The sequence below is a fragment of the Salvelinus fontinalis genome, chromosome 15 (genome assembly GCF_029448725.1).
Source record: "Salvelinus fontinalis isolate EN_2023a chromosome 15, ASM2944872v1, whole genome shotgun sequence".
Lineage (NCBI taxonomy): Eukaryota > Metazoa > Chordata > Actinopteri > Salmoniformes > Salmonidae > Salvelinus > Salvelinus fontinalis.
Window position 1 is genome coordinate 16,457,250 of NC_074679.1, and position 26,550 is coordinate 16,483,799.

Below are 26,550 nucleotides of genomic sequence, written 5' to 3' on the forward strand. Positions count from 1 at the left end.
AACCATAATCACACAGAGACAGACACACACACGCAATGACCGGCTAAGATAACATCCCACCCAGTTGCTGCCCTCTTGTCACCTGTATTAATCTGTTCCCAAGTGGTAATGGAAAGATCACGTCCATTTATTACATACAGTTGAAGTCGGAAGTTTACATACACAGGTTGGAGTCTTTAAAACTCGTTTTTCAACCACTCCACAAATTTCTTGTTAACAAACTATAGTTTGGCAAGTCGGTTAGGACATCTACTTTGCATGACACAAGTAAATTTTCCAACAATTGTTTACAGACAGATTATTTCACATATAATTCACTGTATCACAATTCCAGTTGGTCAGAAATGTATATACACTAAGTTGACTGTGCCGTTAAACAGTTTGGAAAATTCCCGAAAATGATGTCATGGCTTCAGAAGCTTCTGATAGACTAATTGACATAATTTGAGTCAATTGGAGATGTACCTGTGGATGTATTTCAAGGCCTACCTTCAAACCCAGTGCCTCTTTGCTTGACATCATGGGAAAATCAAAATAAATTGTAGACCTCCAGAAGTCTTGTTCCAAACACCTGAAGGTACTACCACGTTCATCTGTACAAACAATAGTACGCAAGTATAAACACCATGGGACCACGCAGTCGTCATACCGCTCAGGAAGGAGACGTGTTCTGTGTCCTAGAGATGAACGTACTTTGGTGTGAAAAGTGCAAATCAATCCCAGAACACCAGCAAAAGGACCCTGTGAAGATGCTGGAGGGAACGGGTACAAAAGACACAGATCGTACTTTTTGGAGAAATGTCCTCTGCTCTGATGAAACAAAAATAGAACTGTTTGGCCATAATGACCATCATTATGTTTGGAGGAAAAAGGGGGAGGCTTGCAAGCTGAAGAACACCATCCCAAACGTTAAGCACGGGGGTGGCAGCATCATGTTGTCGGGGTGCTTTGCTGCAGGAGGGACTGGTTCACTTCACAAAATAGATGGCATCATCAGGAAAAGAAAATTATGTGGATATATTGAAGCAACATCTGAAGACATCAGTCAGGAAGTTAAAGCTTGGTCGCAAATGGGTCTTCCAAGTGGACAATGACACCCAGCATACTTCCAAAGTTGTGGCAAAATGGTTAAGGACAACAAAGTCAAGGTATTGGAGTGGCCATCACAAAGCCCTGACCTCAATCCTATAGAAATAACTGTAAAAGCGTGTGCGAGCAAGGAGGCAAACCTGACCTACAAACCTGACTCAGTTACACCAGCTCTGTCAGGAGGAATGGGCCAAAATTCACCCAACTTATTGTGGGAAGCTTGTGGAAGGCTACCCGAAACGTTTCACCAAGTTAAACAATTTAAAGGCAATGCTACCAAATACTAATTGTGTGTATGTAAACTTCTGACCCACTGGGAATGTGATGAAAGAAATAAAAGCTGAAATAAATAATTCTCTCTACTATTATTCTGACATTTCACATTCTTAAAATAAAGTGGTGATCCTAACTGACCTAAAACAGGGTATTTTTACTGGGATTAAATGTCAGGAAATGTGAAAAACTGAGTTTAAATGTATTTGGCTAAGGTGTATGTAAACTTCAGACTTCAACTGTACTTGAATGAATGATGAAAACCTTAGAAGACTGAATAATATTACTCATATAGCTCTTGGTTTGGAAGTTGTTTTGCTCCGAACTAACTTTTGTTCCAAGTTGGTGATATTGAAAAAGCTGGATTTAGTTCATACGTGGTATCATCTCAGCTACTGAATATAGTCCCTCTGGGCCGAGATGTAGTGTCAATCCCCACATGATCCTCTTCAGCCCCCTACAGCATGGTACAGGGATGAACCTGATATGGCTGTCTGTGTGTGGGGCTGGGAAAGGGCAGGGTGGTGGCCGCTTGGGCTCCACACTGGGTGTGGTTTGTACAGGTACGGAACGGGTCAGTGGGGTTGGTTAGAGCAATACGGACTGGTGTTGCTTTCAGTCTGGCCCTGGGTACAGTAAAGAAGACATGGAGAAGATTTGGCTCCTGGGAGTTTGTGTGGCACTGGCTGTCGTTTCTACTTCTGCTCAGGTCTCCTCCAGGTAATTCGCCTTCAATTTGAGCTGATGATAATTAGATATTTCTGTGATTTATTTGATATATTTTGCCATATCTTTAAATTGAATTTCTAAAGATGACTGGATCTTCTCTGTCAGGTAATCTGTTTATTATTAGAAGTACTCATGTCAGATAGGCAGAACTCATAGGAGCCAAGAAGCATGCTTGAATAGTTTAAATTGCCATCTTTTTTGGGGGGTGGGGGGTGGGGGGGGGGGGGGCATTTTATTGATTGCTTGAACACTCTTAGGCTTTACACAGGCTGAACAATTCTAATATTTTTTTCTTCAGTAATTGGTATTTTGACCAATCAGATTAGCTCTGAAAAAGTTCTGATGTGATTAGTCAAAAGATGAATTAGTGGAAAAATGATCAGAATTCTACCTCCTCTCTCTCTTTCTCAGTATGAGTGCTACATACTTGATCTCAGCTCCCAGTGTGTTGCGTCCTGGGACCCCTACCTCCCTGGCTGTCACCATCCTCACTAACGATCCAGTCAGGGTCACAGCAGAGCTGACCAATGGCAACACCAGCCTGGTCCAGGCAGAGAGCACCTTTACAGGAGGTGACATTGACTTATATGATGCTTACTGCAAGATAACTTGGCAAGATGTTAAACTTACTTTTTGTTATTAAGCAACTTAAACATTGTTGCTGTTTTTTTCCCGAAGGTGTGACTGGAGTTCTAGATCTTCTTCCAGTGAGTATGTTAAATCTGTATTTATTGTCTATTGAGGTAATATCTGGGCTGGTCAGGGGTGGGTGAAGAACCATTGATGATACAAAAAGTATACACATTTGACCAGTTAGACCAAGCATGGCACTCATTTTGATTATTGACATGATCAACTCAATTAAGTAATATACTTTTCATTTTTTAGTTTCCTGAGAGCTGTGTTGATCAGAGGTATTCCTTTAAACTGCTTGTGAGGGGATACCAAAGAGACCGAATGGTATTCATCAACACAACCACTCTACGCTTCAACCCCAGGACTTTCTCCACCTTCATCCAGACTGATAAACACAACTATAGACCAGGAGACACGGTCAAAATGAGAGTCCTGTCCGTCCAACCAGATGGCAAGCCACACAAGGGCCGTGTGTATATCTCAATAAGGGTGGGTCTGAATTTTCTGTGTGAGAAGTGTGAGAACTTCGAAACAAAACCCAGGGTGATGAATAGATTTCTAGCCTGTATTGTGTTCTAAACAGTTTGACTGTCCCTTTGTGCTACCTGCCCTGTAATCCAGGATCCCAAAGGGAACCTCATCCACGGGTGGCCGTCCCTGAACAGTTACCTGGGCGTTGTGTCCAAAGAATTCCACTTGTCTCAGAACACTCCCCTCGGCATATGGACCATCGAGACCATGGTGGATGTATGATTCACCATACTGTCATTCTGCATTGTCATCCTACTGTATTCCACCACGATTACATTCTGTTTTTCATATCGTGATGAAGATCTGATCTAGTTTCACCCCATTGACATTGGTTTTTGTTTCTCTGTAGGAGTTGACCACAGAGGAGAAGTTCATAGTGGATTACTATGGTAAGATTATCCTAACTATGTTGCCATAGCTAATGATTGGAAACAGCCTAGTTAAGGGTTGGCTAAAGGAATGAAAGGGTGAAGGGGGGTCGGGTCATTGAAATGTTTCCGATAGGTGACATATCAGACTATTATCTATTCAACCTCTCTTTGTGGCTGTTGTTCTAGAGCCGCCCCACTTTGATGTGCAGGTAAAGACGGCCCCAGAGATTATCATGGTGGACGACCTCTCAGGGACTGTGACTGCTCAGTGAGTCAGGCTTTAAATAAAACAAGCAAATCGATATTAAAGGTGCTAGAAAAATGTACTTTCAATATGTAAATTCTATTGGTTCACATAAATTATATTTTTTTCTAGACACACCAATGGACAGCCAGTCCAGGGAACACTGTCTGTCACAGTTACTCTGGTGTCTGCTTTGTTCAACTCTGGCCGTCCAACCATTGTCCATAATACAACTAAAGATGTAAGACTGTCATGCTAAGTTTATGAAGTGAAACCAGTAACAGCAAACCATGCTAGCTAAATCCAGTTTGAGCCAGGATTCAGTCACTGTTTGATCCAAAATGGATATATGTTACAGGTGTACCTGCCTGACAATGGTGCCAGAATGTCATACACATCATCTATCTGACGATCTCTTTCAGATTCATGGGTCGACCCAGTTTCTCATCAGCCAAGATGATCCTCCTGTACGCCAGCACAGGGCAACAGATCTGAGTAATTCTCAGCACCACACCAATGGAAGCCTTTATATTACAGCTTGTGTTACAGAGATGTCTACAGGTGAGGTACCGATGTATGATCTTAATTTGATCACCCTGTTGCAGGAGAACTTTCCTACAATGCAGGAAATTCAAAACTTGTAGTGTATTTGAGGTTTAAAAAGGCTTCTGAAGTTTAATTTCTACTTTCACATTTGACTTGATTTTCCCTTATGAAAAATGTATCAACCCATACAAAAATTTAAATTAATTATAATCCACATAATTCACATTTCTTATTGCTGCAGGATTATTTTTCCTGCTGTAGCAAATTGGCTTAAATTAAGATCCTACATCTGTATATCACGTGTTTTACAAAGTATATTGAAAGCAGGTGCTTCCACACAGGTGTGTCCCTGAGCAATTCCTCGGCAATTAACATCCCATCATGCTTATGTATAAAAGGCCCAGTTGCCCATTATTTTGACTACCATGGCAATGCCCCCATCCACAGGGCACGAGTGGTCACTGAATGGTTTGATGAGCATGAAAACAGTGTAAACCATATGCCAGAGCCGTCTGTTACCAGATCTCAACCCAAAAGAGCACTTCTAGGGAGATTCTGAAGTAGCGTATTCTACGACACCAGCAACAAAACACCAAATTATTGATTTTCTCATGGAAGAATGGTGTCGTATTCCTCCAATAGAGTTCCAGACATTTGTAGTATCTATGCCAAGGCGCATTGAAGCTGTTCTGGCTCTTGGTGGCTCAACGCCCTGCCCTTTTAAAATAAACTTTATGTTGGTGTTTCCTTTATTTTGGTAGTTACCTGTTTCATTGTCTTTTATCCTAAAGGACTCAAAACCAATAAGACTGTGGTGGTGCACATTATGGAGAATACATACCACCTTGAATTATACAATTTCCCACATGTTCTGAAGCCATCTTTAAACTTTTCAACACATGTGAGTGGTAAATATCTATTGGCTTGGAGTAATACATACCTCTACATACCTCTACCTTTGGTACCACTAGTTCACTGTTCTAATAATACTGTATGAATCACAGACTACACCTTCCTGTATCCCTCAGCTGAAAATATCCAGGTACGACAACGAGCCTCTGACTCCAGAGGATCGGATGAACTCTGTGTTCATTGACATCGGTCACAGAACATCTAAGCCCATCGGACAGAACCAGGGAGAAACCAACTCCGAATCACCACAAGACAAGATGGAGGAAATAAAAAGCTATAGACGCTTGACTCTACCAGTGCCTCAGGATGGGATCGTACACATTGAGTTCCAGTTACACAAACAAGTAGAGATGCTTTTCATTCAGGTGAATAGACACATTTCAAGGAGCTACTCTATACCACAGGAATCCCAATACGCAACGAAACTCACTTTAAGCATTTCAGCTGAACGGATATTAATCAAGACTCAGTTGTCAAGTGAGGGTAAGCAGTAAAGCTATACAAGAAATACACAACGGAAGGCATACTTGACCTAGTATGGAACCACAGATTTTCCTCTCAGTAGTATAGGTCAGGGCTCTGTAGGTTTCCAGTCCAACCCTAATCTAGCGCAACTGATTCTAATAATTAGATGGTTGATAAGCTGAATCAGGTTCGTTACAACTGGGGTTGGATTGAAAACCTACAGTAGAGTAGATCTCCAGGAACAGGGTTGGAGAGCCCTGTAGTAGGTCAAGATGAATCTAATCCAACACAATCCCAAGTCACCATTCTATGACGATTGTATGAACATGTGCGCCACAAGAACTATAATCTCGGGACCCAGAACCGAGTAAATTCTGTGTGCGCCTTTTATCTGTGACGTGACACTACAAGAAATGAGTTTGTTCTCTGCAGGCCATGTTCATGGGCAGTGAGGAGAGCCTGGAGCTCTACAATAGTAACCACTCCTCTCCCAGTGGATCATACATCCAGATCCAACGCCTCCGCTCTCCACCACAGGTGACATATCAGCATCCACTTTAGATCACCAAAAGTTGACTGCATCTCTAAATGAGTCTGACCTTAACTTAAGGCCCTCAAACTCAGCTCTGGATCTTGTTTAAAGAAAAATGCTATTGCAACCTCTTTGCAATAAGGAATTGGACCTCGTAGAGTAAGAGTTGAGTACCCCTGACCTATGGTATACAGTTGATGAAAATAATACTTTTTTGCATTTTATGTTCCAGATTGGAAAACCTCTTCCTATATCTGTAGAGAGCACTTTCCAACTCACTGAGCTTCACTATCTGGTAGGTATTTTTCTTGATTGGTGAGATTGTAGAGAAGTAAAGTGATTCCTCAGTGCTCTTTAGGTTGACCTCTGCTTTGACTTCTTGTGTTATTGACTTCCAGGTGACGTCCAGGGGTCAGGTGGTGGCTGCTGGGACAGCAACCTCTCCCTCCTTCTCTCTGACCCCTGCAGTATCCTGGTCACCAGAGGCCTGCATCACTGTGTTCTGTGTCCTACCAGATGGAGAGATCATCAATGAGTCCATGCACGTCTTCCTCAAGCCCCATGGAGTCCTACAAAATGAAGTAACTAACTTATTCAAACTTCTGACCCACTGGGAATGTGATGAAAGAAATAAAAGCTTAGTCTGAACCTTACTGATGATGCTACAGAGCCCCAATGGTGATTTTAGCAACTCTGTTAGAAGCCATGAAATACATACGGAATGCTGACATTGTTAAGTGTATAGACTAGGTCTGGCATATTTTACTTGCTTATACTGTATGTACATGTTTCTCCAGGTATATCTGAGCTGGAGCCATGAGAAGGTGATGCCAGGTGAAGAGGTGTCCCTCACTGTCCTTGTGATTGAACCTGGCTCTCTGGTCGGAATCATGGTGATGGACAAGGACTCTGACTCTGATGGTGACATCACAGAGGAGAAGGTAAGGAACACAACAATACCGAACTGTACTGTACATCTATATAATCCCTGCCACATGAAATACATCCTACTGTAAACAACGCTTAGGATTTACCATGCTTTATTGTCTCTATTGTCTGTAAAGCACCCGTATCGGAGATTTAATCTGTGAATACAAAAAATTTGATTTGAAATGGATACTTCTGTGAAGCACTGAACAGTTCAATCAGACATAAAGGAGGTTTCAGATAATGTCAGTGATAATTGTATTTCTCTTTGGGCTTTCCCTTCGATTACAATAGTTGCAATCACAATGAGCCTGGAATAACCCTCAAGTGGTTCATCTTGTGACTGTAACAGTTTTGGGAATCAGCTCAGCAGTCAGGCTCTGTATCAATGGAGACGTGGTGAACTTCAGTCTCCCCCAGAACTGACCCAACTGGCTGTAATGTAGCTAGTTGTATTGTTGTGGAATGCTGTTTTTTTCTAAGAGGTTGTGATAACTCTAGTGTTGTGCTGTTCTCAGGTGCTGGCGGAAATGACTGAATACCTCAAGGAGGAGATAACCCTTCAGCATAGTGGAATAACTGGAGGGAATGACAGCCCGCTCTCCGTTTTCACGGTATTAACGCCACACATTGTGTCTTGCTGAATAGACCACACTGAGCCTGGAATAACCCCAAGCCTCACCTCACTGTAAATCAACCCAGTTATCCAATGTCATGTTACATCATGAGCAACCTGACCCACTTCTGGGCCCTACGCATGTAGTTGACAGTGATGGAAGCGCCTGTTATCATACTGTATCATTTTGGCTGTGTTACAAGTGTTGTATTACTATTGTGTTAATATTAAACTTTCAACACATTGCAGAGGAAATTTCATATAAAGTTGCAAAACCTTTTCTGTTTGTACACACAGGCCTAATAGGCATACAGTGTTTTGTGTACAATGTTGTCATGAACATTTGCTTTTTGCTTTTCAAATCTTAGGCTTGCAACCTTGTGGTTTTAACAGATGCCAGTTTACATACAACTGGAGATTATCAGGAGACTGAAATGGGTATGAAAACAATGACACACTCTAGTGTTTGGATAAATGAACATTTATACAAAACGCATTAACAAACACACATTGGGAGATCTTTCTGTGTGTCTGAATTGAATATGAAATCAAGGGGTCCCTCTTGTGGAGCTGTGGCGTACTACATAAATAAAATACTACATCTACATTCCCAGTGGTACAGGCTCTGTGACTGAGGCTTAGATAGTTCTGATGACCTATGTTGTGTATCCATCAGATCATGAGGCGGAGGATCAGCCAGAGCGGAGGCCCTCCATGGGACAGGACTTCTCTAAGACCTGGCTGTGGCTGGACATGAACATCAGGTGAGCTTTAGGAGAAGCACATTAACAATGCTTAGGTGTGAATACACTTGAGGATACAGTCTACATTCACCACTATTGAAAACGATCAGGGTTATTTGGAGGGAATGTTGAAATACTCTATTCCTTCCTGTCTGTATCAGTGAGTCAACAACAACTAGTTTCCATGTGGCTGTCCCAGACAGCATCACCTCCTGGAGAGCAATGGCGTTTGTTATGTCAGATAACCTGGGCTTGGGCCTCACCTTTAAACCACAGAAGGTATGTTAAGACCTATCCACTACATCCACCGTTACCTAGTCTGGGCAGCTAACTAGTAGTTTATTAAGATTAATATTACTTTATTGGCCAATTGCACCCAAGGTCCAACCAAAATTTCACTTCCACTTTTAACCCTTCTAATTGCTGGCTGGCCACTCTAAACATAAATACATGGTTGATAAAGATGGTATGTTTCATTTAATGTCAGTGCAATATTCAGATATTCTAGAATTCAATTTTTGAGGATAATCTTGAGTATTGGTTGTCTCCCACAGCTGATAGTGTCAACGGATTTCTCCCTGTCTCTTGATGTCCCAGAATGCATCACCAGAGGAGAGCAGTTTGTCCTCGAGGTCAACCTCTTCAACCATCTAGAAGAGGACACGGAGGTCAGTGGTCTTGGTTGAAAAGGCCAGGAGGTTTTTACCTCTCCTCACATGTTTATGGTCTTAACAATCTCACCATGTAGGGTGATTTCTTCAAAGAACAGTTTGTGTGACTCGAACAGTGAACAAAAAAAACAAGTTGTTAAACACTTGTGAAAACGTCTTAGAAATCATTACCTTCTTCCCATTCTCTTTGTATCTCCCACATCAAACAGCTTCCTGGATGTAAGTGATCCATCCTCAATTGTTTTCCCATTCCTCAATTGTTTTTCCATTCCTGTTGTTCTCCACAGGTCATAGTGGTGGTTGCTGAGAGCTCTCGCTTTGAGTTTGTTCTGGCAGACCGAGACCTTGTTTCTATGGTGAACGCACGTAGAGTGACGGTGGGGAGCCAGGGCGGCGCCACCGCTCTCTTTCCCATCAGGCCTCTGGTTTTTGGAGAGATATTGATGTCTGTGAAAGCAATGACTGGACAGGCCACAGAAAAGATTGTTCGTAAAGTACTTGTGAAGGTACAACGGGGCTGAATAACTGAGTCTTCTAAGTTATAAAATGGATCCTTGGTGACTGTAAAATTATTAACTGTATCTCTGTCTTTTGATGCACACCTTTCAGTACCCCTCTCTCCTCAGAACACCCCAGTAAATCACTAATTAACACTATAGTGAGTATACAAAACATTAACTCCTGCTCTTTCCATCAACTGGTCAGTCTATGATCTCTTATTGATGTCACATGTTAAATCCACTTTAATTCGTGTAGATGAAGGGGAGAAGACAGGTTAAAGAAGAATATTTAAGCCTTGAGACAATTGAGACATGGATTGTGTGTGTGTGCCATTCAGATGGTAAATGGACAAGAAAAAAGATTTAAGTGCCTTTGAACGGGGTATGGTAGTAGGTACCAGGCGCACCAGTTTGTGGCAAGAACTGCAATGCTGATTGGTTTTTCAGGCTCAACAGTTTCCTGTATGTATTTAGAATGGTCCATCACCCAAAGGACATCCAGCCAACTTGACACAACTGTAGGAAACATGGACCATCATCCATGTGGAACACTTTAGACACCTTGTAGAGTCCATGACCCAACGAATTGAGGATGTTCTGAGGGCAAAAGGGGGGTGCAACTCAATATTAGGAAGGTGCTCCTAATGTTTGGTATACTCAGTGTATATTTCCAATTGGTTCTCCTCCCGTAATCGCTGTCTTTGTGTTCTCTTAGCCTGAGGGTAAAGAACAGTCCTTCTCAGAGACCGTGTTTCTGGAGGTGGTTCCGACCAACCGTAACCTGTCCAGACAGCTCCACTTCTCCTTCCCTCCAGATGTAGTGCCAGGCAGCGAGAGGGCTCACGTGGCAGTGGTTGGTATGTACCATGCCCTACTGTATACCAGCCATCTTTTGTTATCACCAACATAGCTCTGTTTACTTTTTACATGTCGTGAACTCAACCGCAGCATACGCCCATGTTTCATTTTGTGTTTAGATGCAGGGCATGAAGCAGGCATATCGTAGTCCAGTAAAGAGCTGTCATTTACCATGTTGGGTGTTAGATGATGGAAAAAGAAATGAGGGCTGTCAAAACAATATTTGTGGCAAGCCGACTCGGAGCGGCTGCTGGGTTGTTTATGATGATCACCAATCAGGTCCAGAGATGTTGGGTATTTGTCGTGGTAGAATGCTAACCTACAATATTTTTGCGCTTGGTGTTTACTGTACAGGGCATCTTCCTCTTTTCTAAACACCAAGGGCTTTTCTGTCTCTTCATCTCTGCCATATTCTTCTCTACATTCATACGTTTTTCCTCCCTCTGTTTAATCTGTCCGTCTCTCTCTGCTCGCACATTTACCTTTTCTCTGTTCAGGTTGCTTGGTCTGAAATGTCCTCTGGTGAAATCAATCCCAATCCGTCTGTATTACCACCACAATGTTTGGGTTGTATAACATCTAAATGGTTCCTCCTTTCCCTTCTTGTTTGTGGGGTGTGGTGTGACAGGTGATATCTTGGGCCTGTCCATCACAGGGCTGGGCTTGCTGGTTAAGATGCCTCACGGCTGTGGAGAGCAGAACATGATCAACTTCGCTCCCAACGTCTATGTCCTGCAGCGCTTGGCGAAATCCAGCCAGCCATACGAGGAGATACGCAGCAAGGCTTTGTTATACATGATGGAAGGTGATGAACTTTCAAACACGCTGAATCCATGCCCTATAGTTCAGTATGATACTCAGTTTGATTTAATCCATGCCCTATAGTTCAGTATGATACTCAGTATGATTTAATCCATGCCCTATAGTTCAGTATGATTTAATCCATGCCCTATAGTTCAGTATGATTTAATCCATGCCCTAAAGTTCAGTATGATACTCAGTATGATTTAATCCATGCCCTATACTTCAGTATGATACTCAGTATGATTTAATCCATGCCCTATAGTTCAGTATGATTTAATCCATGCCCTGCAGTTCAGTATGATACTCAGTATGATTTAATCCATGCCCTAAAGTTCAGTATGATTTAATCCATGCCCTATAGTTCAGTATGATACTCAGTATGATTTAATCCATGCCCTAAAGTTCAGTATGATTTAATCCATGCCCTATAGTTCAGTATGATACTCAGTAGGATTTAATCAATGCCCTATAGTTCAGTATGATTTAATCCATGCCCTATAGTTCAGTATGATTTAATCCATGCCCTATAGTTCAGTATGATACTCAGTATGATTTACTCCATGCCCTAAAGTTCAGTATGATTTAATCCATGCCCTAAAGTTCAGTATGATTTAATCCATGCCCTATAGTTCAGTATGATACTCAGTAGGATTTAATCTATGCCCTGTAGTTCAAGTTGATACTCAGTTTGATTTAATCCATGCCCTATAGTTCAGTATGATACTCAGTATGATTTAATCCATGCCCTAAAGTTCAGTATGATTTAATCCATGCCCTATAGTTCAGTATGATACTCAGTATGATTTAATCCATGCCCTAAAGTTCAGTATGATTTAATCCATGCCCTATAGTTCAGTATGATACTCAGTAGGATTTAATCCATGCCCTATAGTTCAAGTAGGATTTAACCCATGCCCTACAGTTCAGTATGATACTCAGTATGATTTAATCCATGCCCTATAGTTCAAGTATGATTTAATCCATGTCCTATAGTTCAGTAGGATACTCAGTATGATTTAATCCATGCCCTAAAGTTCAGTATGATACTCAGTATGATTTAATCCATGCCCTATAGTTCAGTATGATACTCAGTATGATTTAATCTATGCCCTATAGTTCAGTATGATACTCAGTAGGATTTAATCCATGCCCTATAGTTCAGTATGATTTAATCCATGCCCTATAGTTCAGTATGATTTAATCCACGCCCTATAGTTCAGTATGATACTCAGGATGATTTCATCCATGCCCTATAGTTCAGTGTGATATTCAGGATGATTTCATCCATGCCCTATAGTTCAGTATGATACTCAGTATGATTTAATCCATGCCCTGCAGTTCAGTATGATACTCAGTATGTTTTAATCCATGCATATAGTTCAGTATGATACTCCAGATGATTTAATCCATGCCCTATAGTTCAGTATGATACTCAGGATGATTTAATCCATGCCCTACAGTTCAGTATGATACTCAGTATGATTTAATCCATGCCCTACAGTTCAGTATGATACTCAGTATGATTTAATCCATGCCCTATAGTTCAGTATGATACTCAGGATAATTGAATCCATGCCCTATAGTTCAGTATGATACTCAGTATGATTTAATCCATGCCCTATAGTTCAGTATGATACTCGGTATGATTTAATCCATGCCCTATTTTAATCCAAGTCCTATATTTCAGTATGATTTATTCCATGCCCTATATTTCAGTATGATACTCAGTATTATTTAATCCATGCTCTATAACTCTGTATGATTTTAGTATAATGTTGTCTCTTCCGAAGAGTTATATTCATATGTAGCATGTTCTGTCATTCCTTCCAGGATATCAGAGAGAGCTATCTTTCCAGAGAGATGATGGATCTTTCAGTGCCTTTGGAGTCAGCGACACTTCTGGTAGTACCTGGTAAGTCATTATATAATCATGTGAATATCATAGCTGTGGTTCAGACTTAGGGCATTCATTTCAAAGTGTATCTGTTCTCAAACTCTTCTCTCCCTGGTCCAGGCTGACAGCGTTTGTCCTGAGGTGTTTCCTGCAAGCCCAGTCCTTCATGCAGATTGACCAGAGTGTTCTCTCCAGGGCCATGGGCTGGCTGGTCCAGCAGCAGGGATCCCAGGGAGAGTTCATCGAGATGGGCAGGGTCATTCACACTGAGCTACAGGGAGGCCTGGATGGACCCGTCTCTCTGACCTCCTATGTACTGATGACACTGCTGGAGGACCAGGCCTATGTGGTAAGGAGAACCAAGAGTTCGAGATTTACAAAAAAATGATGAAAGTGTGTGTGGTGGCAAGTTGAGTGAGTTTGATACTCTCCAAAGTCTTTTGAACCAAGTGTAAGCAGAAGAAGGTTGACATTCTAAGTATTTGAGGAGTCTCAGCCTTCAAATAAACATTTGTCATGCTAGCGTCCCACCTTGACAACAGCCAGTGAAATTGCAGGGCGCCACAGTGTCTGATTTCAAAAAGGATTTACTGCGAAAGCACACCATGCGATTATGTTAGGTCAGCACCTAGTCACAGAAAACCATACAGACATTTTCCAGCCAAGGAGAGGGCTCACAAGTCAGAAATAGCGATTAAATTAATCACTAACCTTTGATGATCTTCATCAGATGGCACTCATAGGACTTCATGTTACACAATACATGTATGTTTTGTTCGATAAAGTTCATATTTATATCCCAAAATCTCAGTTTACATTGGCGCGTTAAGTTCAGAAATGCATTGTCTCAAACAAACATCCAGTGAAAGTGCAGAGAGCCACATCAAATTACAGAAATAATCATAATAAACATTGATAAACGATACAAGTGTTAAACATACAAATAAAGATAAACTTCTCCTTAATGCAATCGCTGTGTCAGATTTCAAAAAGGCTTTACGGAGAAAGCACACTTTGCGATAATGTTAGATCAGCACCAAGCCACAGAAACCCATACAGCCATTTTCCAGCCAAGGAGAGTGTCACAAAAGTCAGAAATGGCATGAAATTAATCACTTACCTTTGATGATCTTCATCTGGTGACACTCCCAGGTCTCCATGTTAGACAATAAATGTTTGTTTTGTTCTATAATGTCCCTCTTTATGACCAAAAACCACATTTTTGTTCGCACGTTTTGTCCAGTAATCCGAATGCTTAAGTCCAGACGAAAAGTCAAAGAAAGTACAATAAAAGTTAGTAGAAACATGCCAAACGATGTTTAAAATCAATCCTCCCGTTGTTTTTGTCATAAATAATCAATAATATTTCAACCGGACAAAAGCTTCGTCAATAGGAAAGGAGAAACAAGAAAAGCGCCTTCCCGATTAGGCGCATGGCTGATGAATGGAAATTTCCACTGGCCACTGATTGAAAGTGCTATATCTCCCTCATTTTTCATAGTAAAAGCCTGAAACAATGCCTAAAGACTGGCCACATGTAGAGGAAGCCACGGAGCTCGTGAACTGGGTCCTAAGTCTTTGTATGGTGGATAGGCTTTCAATGGAAAAACAGCCTTTCAAAATAATAGTACTTCCTGGTTGGTTTTTCCTGGGGTTTTCACTTGCCATATCAGTTATGTTATACTCACAGACATTATTTTAACAGTTTTGGAAACTTTAGAGTGTTTTCTATCCAGATCTACTAATTATATGCATATCCTATCTTCTGGGCCTGAGTAGCAGGCAGTTTAATTTGGGCACGCTTTTCATCCAAAATTCCGAATGCTGCCCCCTCCCCTAGTGAAGTTAACCAACAATGCAGTTCAAGAAATAGAGTTAAGAAAATGTTTACTAAATAAACTAAAGTAAAAATACTCAAATCAATCAAAAAGTAACACAATAATAACGAGGCAATATACAGGGGGTACCGGTACTGAGAAAATGTACAGGTTAATCGAGGTAATTTTCCAAGTGACTATTCATAGATAATAAACAGCGAGTAATAGCAGTGTAAAAACAAAGGGGGGAGGGGGGTTCAATGTAAATAGTCTGGGTGGTCATTTGATTAGTTTAGTTGTTCAGCAGTCTTTTGGCTTAGGGGTAGAAGCTGTTAAGTAGCCTTTTAGTCCTAGACTTGGCGCTCCGGTTCTGCTTGCCATGCAGGATCAGAGAGAACAGTCTATGACATTTACATTTACATTTAAGTCATTTAGCAGACGCTCTTATCCAGAGCGACTTACAAATTGGTGCATTCACCTTATGACATCCAGTGGAACAGCCACTTTACAATAGTGCATCTAAATCAACTTGGGGGACTGGAGTCTTTGGATGTCAGGAAGCTTGGCCCCAGTGACGCACTGGGGCCAAGTGACGCACTACCCTCTGTAGCGCCTTCCGGTCAGATGCCGAGCAGTTGCCATACCAGGCGGTAATGCAACCAGTCAGGATGCTCTCGATGGTGCAGCTGTATGGTGCAGCTGTAACTTTTTGAGGATCTGGGGACCCATGCCAAATCTTTTCAATCTCCTGAGGGGGAAGAGTTGTTGTCGTTCCCTCATCACAACTGTCTTGGTGTGTTTGGACCGTGATAGTTTGTTGGTGATGTGGACACCAATGAACTTGAAACTCTCGACCCGCTCCACTTCAGTCCTTTCAATGTTAATGGGGGCGTGTTCGGCCCGCCTTTTCCTATAGTCCACAATCAGCTCCTTTGTCTTGCTCACATTGAGAGAGAGGTTGTTTTATTGGCACCACACTGCCAGGTCTCTGACCTCCTCCCTATTGGCTGTCTCATCATTGTCGGTGATCAGGCCTATCACTGTTGTGTTGTCTGCAAACTTAATGATGGCCTTGGGCCACCATCTTGTCTCTCTTGATGTGTCCCTGTCTCATGCCATCCTTTATTCTTGTCTGTGTGTAGAGCATGTTCCCCGGCAACGTGTCCCTGACCAGGAGCTATCTAGAGGGCGAAGTGGCTAGCGGGGTGTCCAGTAACTACAGCCTGTGTCTGGCGGCATACGCTCTGTCTCTGGCTAACAGTCTCACCGCAGGCACAGCCCTTGATGAGCTCAAGAGCAGAGCTGATATTAGAGGTAATTTGCGTTTGAATTAGCTATGGTTATTTACAGGTTGTCAATATGTGCCGCAGAGAGAAGATGGTTACTAGCCCATGACAGCCCATGACAAAATGTTGACAATCAATTTTTTGAGTGATCAGTTGAGGAGCATTATGGTCAGTTGAGGAACAGTATGGTCAGTTGAGGAACAGTATGATCTCAACCATCGACATTGGTCTAATGATAACGTACACAATGTGTAAATATCGATGACATCAGCTCATCTACCTACGAGACCCTGTTTGACCTGGTGTCTGTTGCTGTCCCCTCCAGATGGGGTCCAGACCTGGCGGTCGTCCAGTGCCGAGGTGTCTGACTCATGGCAGCCGCGCTCAGCAGAGATAGAGATGGCTGCCTACGTGTTGCTGGCGCTGTACAAGCGGGCTAGTGTGGTGGAGGCCATCTCCCTCATGAAGTGGCTGAGCCAGCAGAGGAACCACCTGGGGGCATACGGGAGCACACAGGTAGACCCTAACTTCACATACTGTAGAGGACCCTCTAGTCTATCTTCATGCCACTGTTTCTGTATGACCCTCTGTCTTAAAGTTACCTTTTCAATAAGAGAGATTTATCCCTGATGGGTGGATTTCCAAAATGATACCACCTTTGACCCTTTCCTCTCTTAGGACACAGTGGTAGCCCTACAAGCCCTGTCTGTCTACGCTGCCTTTAGTGGGGCAGATGCCATTGAGCTGGGGGTCGAAGTGTCCACCTCAGTCTCACCTACAGTGTCCCACTTCAACATCAACTCCACCAACTACCTGGTACATCAGAGCAAAGAGGTAAAACATTTGGGCATAGTGGTCTTTGTCTGTTTCAAGATATATGATATTTCAACGATCATCTAACCGCATACACAAGCAAACAGCCACCATAATGTATAGTTTACAGGCAGTACAGTATTAATAGAGATTTTTTATTTTTCAAGGTAGATGCTGAACAAGATTTACTCATCAATGTATTTATGGAGGGAAGAGGATTCGCCTTATTTCAGGTATTGCCATATATTTTTCACTGGATGTCTAAGTCATTGCTATGAACACCATTTTCTATTTGTGCTTGCCGTTTATGATATGTGATGACATAACTATGTCAGAACAGTGGTTCCCAACCTTTTTCGGTTACTGTACCAGCAACTGAATTTTGCTTTACCTAGTATACCCCTGCAAGCATTTCGCTACACTCACATTAACATCTGCTAACCATGTGTATGTGACCAATACAATTTGATTTGAAGTATGTTTTGAATTTTCCCAGTAGGCCTATGTTTTCATGAGTTCTCAAGTACCCCCTGTGGATAGACCAAGTAATCTCAGGGGTCCTAGTTCCCCTGTTTGGGATGTATAGGTATGCTCATACAGGCAATGGAGGGGGCCTACAATGACTCCTACACTTCAGATTTAATGGCCATACATTACAATGGTTGTCTCCTCACTAGCTTTCCATGCAATCTCGGAACCATGTCCAGTGTGAATGAAGGCAACAGCTGTGAACCATAGATCTGCCCGCCACAATGCAGCATGAACCCTGTGTTGAGATGGGTCAACATAAAAACGTGGTAATTGACCACATTAATACGGCAATTACCATCTGGAACACATACCGTCTGGTCCATGTTAAATCGGCTCCGATTGTATCACAGAGAGGATATGATGGAAGGTCCTACCTACAACTGCCTTTAATTTAGTCCTCTGTTACAGACCCTTTCTAAACATCTTGTTCTAGATCTCCCCTAAACATCTTGTTCTAGACCTCCCCGAGCCATCTTGTTATAGACCCCCTAAACATCTTGTTATAGACGCCCTCTAAACATCTTGTAATAGACCCCCTCTAAACATCTTGTTATATACCTCCCCTAAACATCTTGTTACAGACCCCCTCTAAACATCTTGTTATAGACCTCCCCTAAACATCTTGTTATAGACCCCCTCTAAACATCTTGTTAGAGTTCCCCCTAAACATCTTGTTATAGACTCCCCTAAACATCTTGTTATAGACACCCCTAAACATCTTGTTATAGACCCCCCTAAACATCTTGTTATAGACCCCCTCTAAACATCTTGTTATAGACGCCCCTAAACATCTTGTTATAGACTCCCTAAACATCTTGTTATAGACCCCCCTAAACATCTTGTTACAGACCCCCTCTAAACATCTTGTTATAGACCCCCCCTAAACATCTTGTTATAGACCCCCCCTAAACATCTTATTATAGACCCCCCCTAAACATTTTGTTATAGACCCCCTCTAAACATCTTGCTGTAGACCCCCCTAAACATCTTGTTATAGACCCCCTCTAAACATCTTGTTATAGACGCCCCTAAACATCTTATTATAGACCCCCCCCTAAACATCTTGTTATAGACCCCCTCTAAACATCTTGCTGTAGACCCCCCTAAACATCTTGTTATAAACCCCCCCTAAACATCTTGTTATAGACCCCCTCTAAACATCTTGCTGTAGACCCCCCTAAACATCTTGTTATAGACCCCCTCTAAACATCTTGCTGTAGACCCCCTAAACATCTTGTTATAGACCCCCTGTAAACATCTTGTTATAGACCCCCTCCAAACATCTTATTATAGACCCCACTCCAAACATCTTGTTACGGACCCCCTCCAAACATCTTGTTGCGTATCCCCTACAAACATCTTGTTACGGACCCCCTCCAAACATCTTGTTACGGACCCCCTCCAAACATCTTGTTACGGACCCCCTCCAAACATCTTGTTATGGACCCCACCAAACATCTTATTATAGACCCCCCCAAACATCTTATTATAGACCCCCCTCCAAACATCTTATTATAGACCCCTCCAAACATCTTGTTACGGACCCCTCCAAACATGTTGTTACGGACCCCCTCCAAACATCTTGTTACGGACCCCCTCCAAACATCTTGTTACAGACCCCCTCCAAACATCTTGTTATAGACCTCCCCTAAACATGTTGTTATAGACCCCCTAAACATCTTGTTACAGACCCCCTCCAAACATCTTGTTACAGACCCCCCCTAAACATCTTGTTATAGACCCCCCCTAAACATCTTGTTATAGACCCCCCTAAACATCTTGTTATAGACCCCACAAACATCTTGTTATAGACCCCCCTAAACATCTTGTTATAGTTCCCCCTAAACATCTTGTTATAGACCCCCTCTAAACATCTTGTTATAGATCCCTCCAAACATCTTGTTACAGATCCCCTCCAAACATCTTATTATAGACCCCCTCCAAACATCTTGTTATAGACTCCCTAAACATCTTGTTATAGACCCCCTAAACATCTTGTTATAGACCCCCCTAAACATCTTGTTATAGACCCCCTAAACATCTTGTTATAGACTCCCCTAAACATCTTATTATAGACCCCCCTCCAAACATCTTATTATAGACCCCTCCAAACATCTTGTTACGGACCCCCTCCAAACATCTTGTTATAGACGCCCCTAAACATCTTGTTATAGACGCCCTTAAACATCTTGTTATAGGCCCCCTAAACATCTTGTTATAGACCCCCTCCAAACATCTTGTTATAGACCCCCCCTAAACATCTTGTTACAGACCCCCTCCAAACATCTTGTTATAGACCCCCCCTAAACATCTTGTTACAAGACCCCCTCTAAACATCTTGTTACAGACCCCCTCTAAACATCTTGTTACAAACCCCCTAAACATCTTGTTACAGACCCCCTCCAAACATCTTGTTATAGACCCCCTTTAAACATCTTGTTATAGTCCCCCCTAAACATCTTGTTACAGACCCCCTCCAAACATCTTGTTATAGACCGCCTCTAAACATCTTGTTACAGACCCCCTCTAAACATCTTGTTATAGTCCCCCCTAAACATCTTGTTACAGACCCCCCCTAAACATCTTGTTATAGACCCCCCCTAAACATCTTGTTATAGACCCCCCTAAACATCTTGTTATAGACCCCCTCTAAACATCTTGTTATAGACTCCCCTAAACATCTTGTTATAGTCCCCCCTAAACATCTTGTTACAGACCCCCCCTAAACATCTTGTTATAGACCCCCCCTAAACATCTTGTTATAGACCCCCCTAAACATCTTGTTATAGACCCCCTCTAAACATCTTGTTATAGACTCCCCTAAACATCTTGTTATAGACACCCCTAAACATCTTGGTACAGACCCCCTCTAAACATCTTGGTACAGACCCCCTCTAAACATCTTGTTACAGACCCCCTCCAAACATCTTGTTATAGACCGCCTCTAAACATCTTGTTACAGACCCCCTCTAAACATCTTGTTACAAACCCCCTAAACATCTTGTTACAGACCCCCTCCAAACATCTTGTTATAGACCCCCTCTAAACATCTTGTTACAGACCCCCTCTAAACATCTTGTTACAGACCCCCTCCAAACATCTTGTTATAGACCCCCTCTAAACATCTTGTTATAGTCCCCCCTAAACATCTTGTTATAGACCCCACCTAAACATCTTGTTATAGACCCCCTCTAAACATCTTGTTACAGACCCCCTCAAAACATCTTGTTACAAACCCCCTAAACATCTTGTTACAGACACCCCTAAACATCATGTTACATACCCCCCCTCTCAACATCTTGTTACAGACCCCCTCTAAACATCTTGTTACAAACCCCCTAAACATCTTGTTACAGACACCCCTAAACATCATGTTACATACCCCCCCTCTCAACATCTTGTTACAGACCCCCCCAAAACATCTTGTTACAGACCCCCCCCCTAAATGTATTTTCTTGTTCTGTCTCTGACAAGCTCTTTTTTTTATTGTGGTACTGTAGTTGCTCATAACAAGTTAAACAGTACTATGCTTCAAATACACTGCTCAAAAAAATAAAGGGAACACTTAAACAACACAATGTAACTCCAAGTCAATCACACTTCTGTGAAATCAAATTGTCCACTTAGGAAGCAACACTGATTGACAATAAATTTCACATGCTGTTGTGCAAATGGAATAGACAAAAGGTGGAAATTATAGGCAATTAGCAAGACACCCCCAAAAAAGGAGTGATTCTGCAGGTGGTGATCACAGACCACTTCTCAGTTCCTATGCTTCCTGGCTGATGTTTTGGTCACTTTTGAATGCTGGCGGTGCTCTCACTCTAGTGGTAGCATGAGACGGAGTCTACAACCCACACAAGTGGCTCAGGTAGTGCAGTTCATCCAGGATGGCACATCAATGCGAGCTGTGGCAAAAAGGTTTGCTGTGTCTGTCAGCGTAGTGTCCAGAGCATGGAGGCGCTACCAGGAGACAGGCCAGTACATCAGGAGACGTGGAGGAGGCCGTAGGAGGGCAACAACCCAGCAGCAGGACCGCTACCTCCGCCTTTGTGCAAGGAGGTGCACTGCCAGCACCCTGCAAAATGACCTCCAGCAGGCCACAAATGTGCATGTGTCTGCTCAAACGGTCAGAAACAGACTCCATGAGGGTGGTATGAGGGCCCGACGTCCACAGGTGGGGGTTGTGCTTACAGCCCAACACCGTGCAGGACGTTTGGCATTTGCCAGAGAACACCAAGATTGGCAAATTCGCCACTGGCGCCCTGTGCTCTTCACAGATGAAAGCAGGTTCACACTGAGCACATGAGCACATGTGACAGACGTGACAGAGTCTGGAGACGCCGTGGAGAGCGTTCTGCTGACTGCAACATCCTCCAGCATGACCGGTTTGGCGATGGGTCAGTCATGGTGTGGGGTGGCATTTCTTTGTGGGGCCGCACAGCCCTCCATGTGCTCGCCAGAGGTAGCCTGACTGCCAATAGGTACCGAGATGAGATCCTCAGACCCCTTGTGAGACAATATGCTGACACATGCACATTTGTGGCCTGCTGGAGGTCATTTTGCAGGGCTCTGGCAGTGCACCTCCTTGCACAAAGGCGGAGGTAGCGGTCCTGCTGCTGGGTTGTTGCCCTCCTACGGCCTCCTCCACGTCTCCTGATGTACTGGCCTGTCTCCTGGTAGCGCCTCCATGCTCTGGACACTACGCTGACAGTCACAGTAAACCTTTTTGCCACAGCTCGCATTGATGTGCCATCCTGGATGAACTGCACTACCTGAGCCACTTGTGTGGGTTGTAGACTCCGTCTCATGCTACCACTAGAGTGAGAGCACCGCCAGCATTAAAAAGTGAACAAAACATCAGCCAGGAAGCATAGGAACTGAGAAGTGGTCTGTGGTCACCACCTGCAGAATCACTCCTTTTTTGGGGGTGTCTTGCTAATTGCCTATAATTTCCACCTTTTGTCTATTCCATTTGCACAACAGCATGTGAAATTTATTGTCAATCAGTGTTGCTTCCTAAGTGGACAGTTTGATTTCACAAAAGTGTGATTGACTTGGAGTTACATTGTGTTGTTTAAGTGTTCCCTTTATTTTTTTGAGCAGTGTATATAACTATAGTAATTACAATGTAACTCAGATATACACTGACTTTTATCACCCCTCCTGTCATTCAGATGAATGTGTTCTACAACATAGAGGACAGAGTGCTATCTGAGAAGAGCCAAGATGACACAGACCATGAAGGTTTCTCTCTGGACGTTGAAGTGTTAGATGATGAGGATGACCTGGACCACATCATGTTATCCATATGCACCAGGTAAGTGTCCATCTCTATGGAGATGTTTTCAACCATTCTTTGTCTGTTGCAGGCATCAAGACGTGTTCGTATTTTGAGCCACTATTTTAAATTTATCTAGACAGTTTTATGTGTTTATAAATGTCTGTGAGCAGACAGAAATATGCTCATTTAATCATGTATTTGTTCTGTGTTAGGCTGCTGGAGAGCCAGAAGATAGCTCAGACAGGTATGGTGCTGGTAGATGTGGGTGTGCTGAGTGGCTTTACCCTTGCGCCACAGGCTGTTGCCACGGGCGACCTGGTCAGAAAAGTTGAGGCTTCTCCTGGGAAAGTTAGCCTCTATTTAGATTCAGTAAGTTGACTTTACCTATTGTACGTCTCATGTTTAAATACAATAGCATTGCTGTTTCAGAGGTGGAATTGGGAAAACACACATTGTATTTGCTGTATGTTGGAAGTTTCATTTGTGTCACCTATTGATTGTGTAGATTGTGTGTAGCTATTCATCTATTGATTGTGTAGCTAATTCATGACTTTTATTTGCAGTTGACCACAACACAGGTGTGCATCAGAATCCCAATGATAAGAAACTTCAAAGTGTCACATGTGCAAGATGCTGTGGTTCAGGTGTACGACTACTATGAACCAAGTAAGTACCTTTCACTATCACAGCAGACAATCACTCATGCGTAGACTGTCTCTCTTGTTATCAATGCAATATTTATCAATACAATATTTCCCTCTGCCATATCTTAAAGGGCGTAAAGCAGTGAGGTCCTACAACTCCGACGTGATGCAGGACATGGGCTCCTGTGCCTTCTGTGGGAGAGACTGCGGTCTCTGCAGGCAAGAAATAATTATCTCGAGCTCCTCCACCACCCACACAAAGAACACTGCCATCTACTGGTTGGGATGTGTACTGGTTGCAATTAAAGCTTGACTGTTATAACAATATCAATGTCTCGTGGACAGATCTACGTAAACATAACTGGCACCATGGAATCTATGGGATGCGTGAGATAACATCAGAACTACTGCTGCTCGCTGAGTTTTTTTCGTCACTAGTTATTTGGACAAATCACGATTTGGCAGGTGTTAGCGTCTTTGGAATTGGGAATGGGAGTGGACATTCGGCTCGTAACTTGTAAAGAGAGAGGGTGGAGCTCCTGGTTCTAGCATTTCTTCATCACTTTTGGACCCAGAACTTCATCCAGCAGCTGCCCAATTACACAAGACTTTAGTTCTATGTTAACTGAGATTATAATAATATTAACAGCTTATTTTAAAAGCCGTTGTCAGAAGGCAAAAACGACCTGTAGAAATACCTAATTATTATTCTATGAATAGATTTGATTTACTTAGCCCGAATCAGTAAATTGGTCAAATCAGACTGTTTTATTAGCTATTTGATGCGCTGGATTTAATGTGGAATGTACTTTTTATATTTATCATAAATCTGTGTTTTTTTTGTAACCTCATTAATTTGTACACTTTGATACAAAAATGTAAACAAAGTCAAATAAATTGAGGTGAATAATGAAGATATAGTTTGCAGGACATAGTTTTCCATCCACTATTATGAGTTACTTGGCAGACTAAATGACTCATGATGTAGCCTAGATTCTGGATATTTGGCAACAGAAGAAATAAAGAGGATTAGGTTCTTATCCTCCACATGTCTCTGACCCTTTGGAAGATTATGACAGACATGTTAAGATGAAGCAGTAAAATAGTGAATTAAGATTTATTCTGGCAGCACTCAACTTGACTCCATGCAAATGCATCACTTGTGGGATCAATCTGTTTTAGCTTACAGTGATGTATGGCACTTTTGGAAGCATCTGGCCGTTGCGTGCACTGGACTCTTCTGTGAGTTTGTGTGAGTCTTGCCACTTTAGGAGAGATGTAATGTCGTCCACCAGCCGGCTCTCTCTCTAGGCTCCAGCAATTCGAGCCTGGTAACGAGTTAAAGAGAGAAACCATGGTTTCTATGGCTAGGGTCAGTCAACTGTAAAGTCTACCACGATGATGAAAGGACTTAGAAGTGAAACTCTGTTTCAGGTGATGAATGTCTAATCTCACATGTGTAATGTCTCTAGTATCTGCCATTGGGATATCTCTCGTCACATCTTTAGTGTGTTGTAGCTCAAAGCATGGGTGTGACAAGTTCCTGCTCTCTGGCTTTCTCTCTGGTAATACCTTGCTTCAACTGTACTGGACAATACAACTCTGTCAGAATGACTGTTACACAATCATCATAAACCTTCCCTGCTTTATCTACAGCCAGCTGAATGGGGATAATTAGTGTCCTGGCCAACTAGACTTCCTCAGCTGTTTCTATTCACAGACAGACAGATGGAGGGACAGACCGCAGACTAGACAGAACAGGGCGTAGCGTGGGCAGCTGCTGCAGCAGGACTGTTCCAGGGTCTGTTCTACGTCTTCGCACCAATACCTTCCTGTTAGAATATGACAATTCTCAGCCATTATCATTCCCAGTGACTTCCTCTGAGAGTGACTAACTGACAATACCTTTGTCCACACAATTTCTGTCCATTTGTAACCATACAAAACTATTTAAATCTACAGGTCATGCAACTCATCAATCTCTCTAGCCTGTTGGCTGTGTGACCCCCTATAACTCCCAGAGCAGTGACACAGAACGGCTCCATATCATACAGCATCTATTAAAAACAGGTGTCCTTACCAGAGGATGAGGTTGTTAGTGCACACAGGAAAGACGGATTCACAGACACGCCTTGCTCCTCCTGGGTTGTGGCGAGTTGCGAACACATAATAATCAAAGACACCCTCTTAAATACACGTTTCTCAGTCAGCTGTGACGGCACGCTGTGCCCATGGGAATATAAACTAGGCAGAGGGGATGGGAACACACACACACATTCTAAGCACATTTAAAGGAAATACACACACTAATTCCTCATTCCTCAATATAAACATGCCAGGTCGCTGTGTACACAATAAGGGTGGAGTTTCTTTATGCAACACCAATTACACTGCATGACCAAAACTATGTGGACACCTGCTCGTCGAACATCTCATTCCAAAATCACGAGCATTAATATGGAGTTGGTCCCCCTTTGCTGCTATAACAGCCACCACATCTAATAAACCACTAGATGTGCAACATTGCTGTGAGGACTTGCTTCCATTCAGCCACAAGTATTAGTGAGATCGGACACTGATGTTCGGTGATTAGGCCTGTCTCGCATTCGCCATTCCAATTCTTCCCAAAGCTGTTCGATGGAGTTGAGGTCAGGGCTCTGTGCAAGCCAGTTAAGATGTTCCACGCCGATCTCGTCAAACCATTTCTGTATGGACCTCGCTTTGTGCAGCATTGTCACGCTGAAACAGGAAAGGGCCTTCCCCAAACTGTTGCCACAAAGTTGGAAGCACAGAATAATGAAGAATGTCATTGCATACTGTAGTGTTAAGATTTC

General features: G+C 42.6%; 1 protein-coding gene across 1 annotated transcript; it reads left to right on the forward strand.

The window, feature by feature from the left end:
- The first annotated feature begins 5,210 nt into the window (after window positions 1–5,210).
- On the forward strand, window positions 5,211–24,710 carry LOC129811473 (CD109 antigen-like). Its single transcript, XM_055862809.1, has 24 exons — window positions 5,211–5,320; window positions 5,448–5,696; window positions 6,229–6,333; window positions 6,561–6,623; window positions 6,727–6,909; window positions 7,126–7,269; window positions 7,774–7,869; window positions 8,240–8,364; window positions 8,579–8,635; window positions 8,776–8,893; window positions 9,169–9,282; window positions 9,573–9,791; window positions 10,501–10,642; window positions 11,272–11,448; window positions 13,278–13,359; window positions 13,462–13,690; window positions 16,301–16,472; window positions 16,770–16,960; window positions 17,123–17,278; window positions 17,425–17,490; window positions 22,966–23,108; window positions 23,285–23,441; window positions 23,636–23,738; window positions 23,848–24,710. Exons 1-24 carry the CDS (start codon window positions 5,246–5,248, stop codon window positions 24,027–24,029), a joined length of 3,348 nt encoding a protein of 1,115 aa, XP_055718784.1. The 5' UTR covers window positions 5,211–5,245; the 3' UTR covers window positions 24,030–24,710.
- Window positions 24,711–26,550: the final 1,840 nt, after the last annotated feature.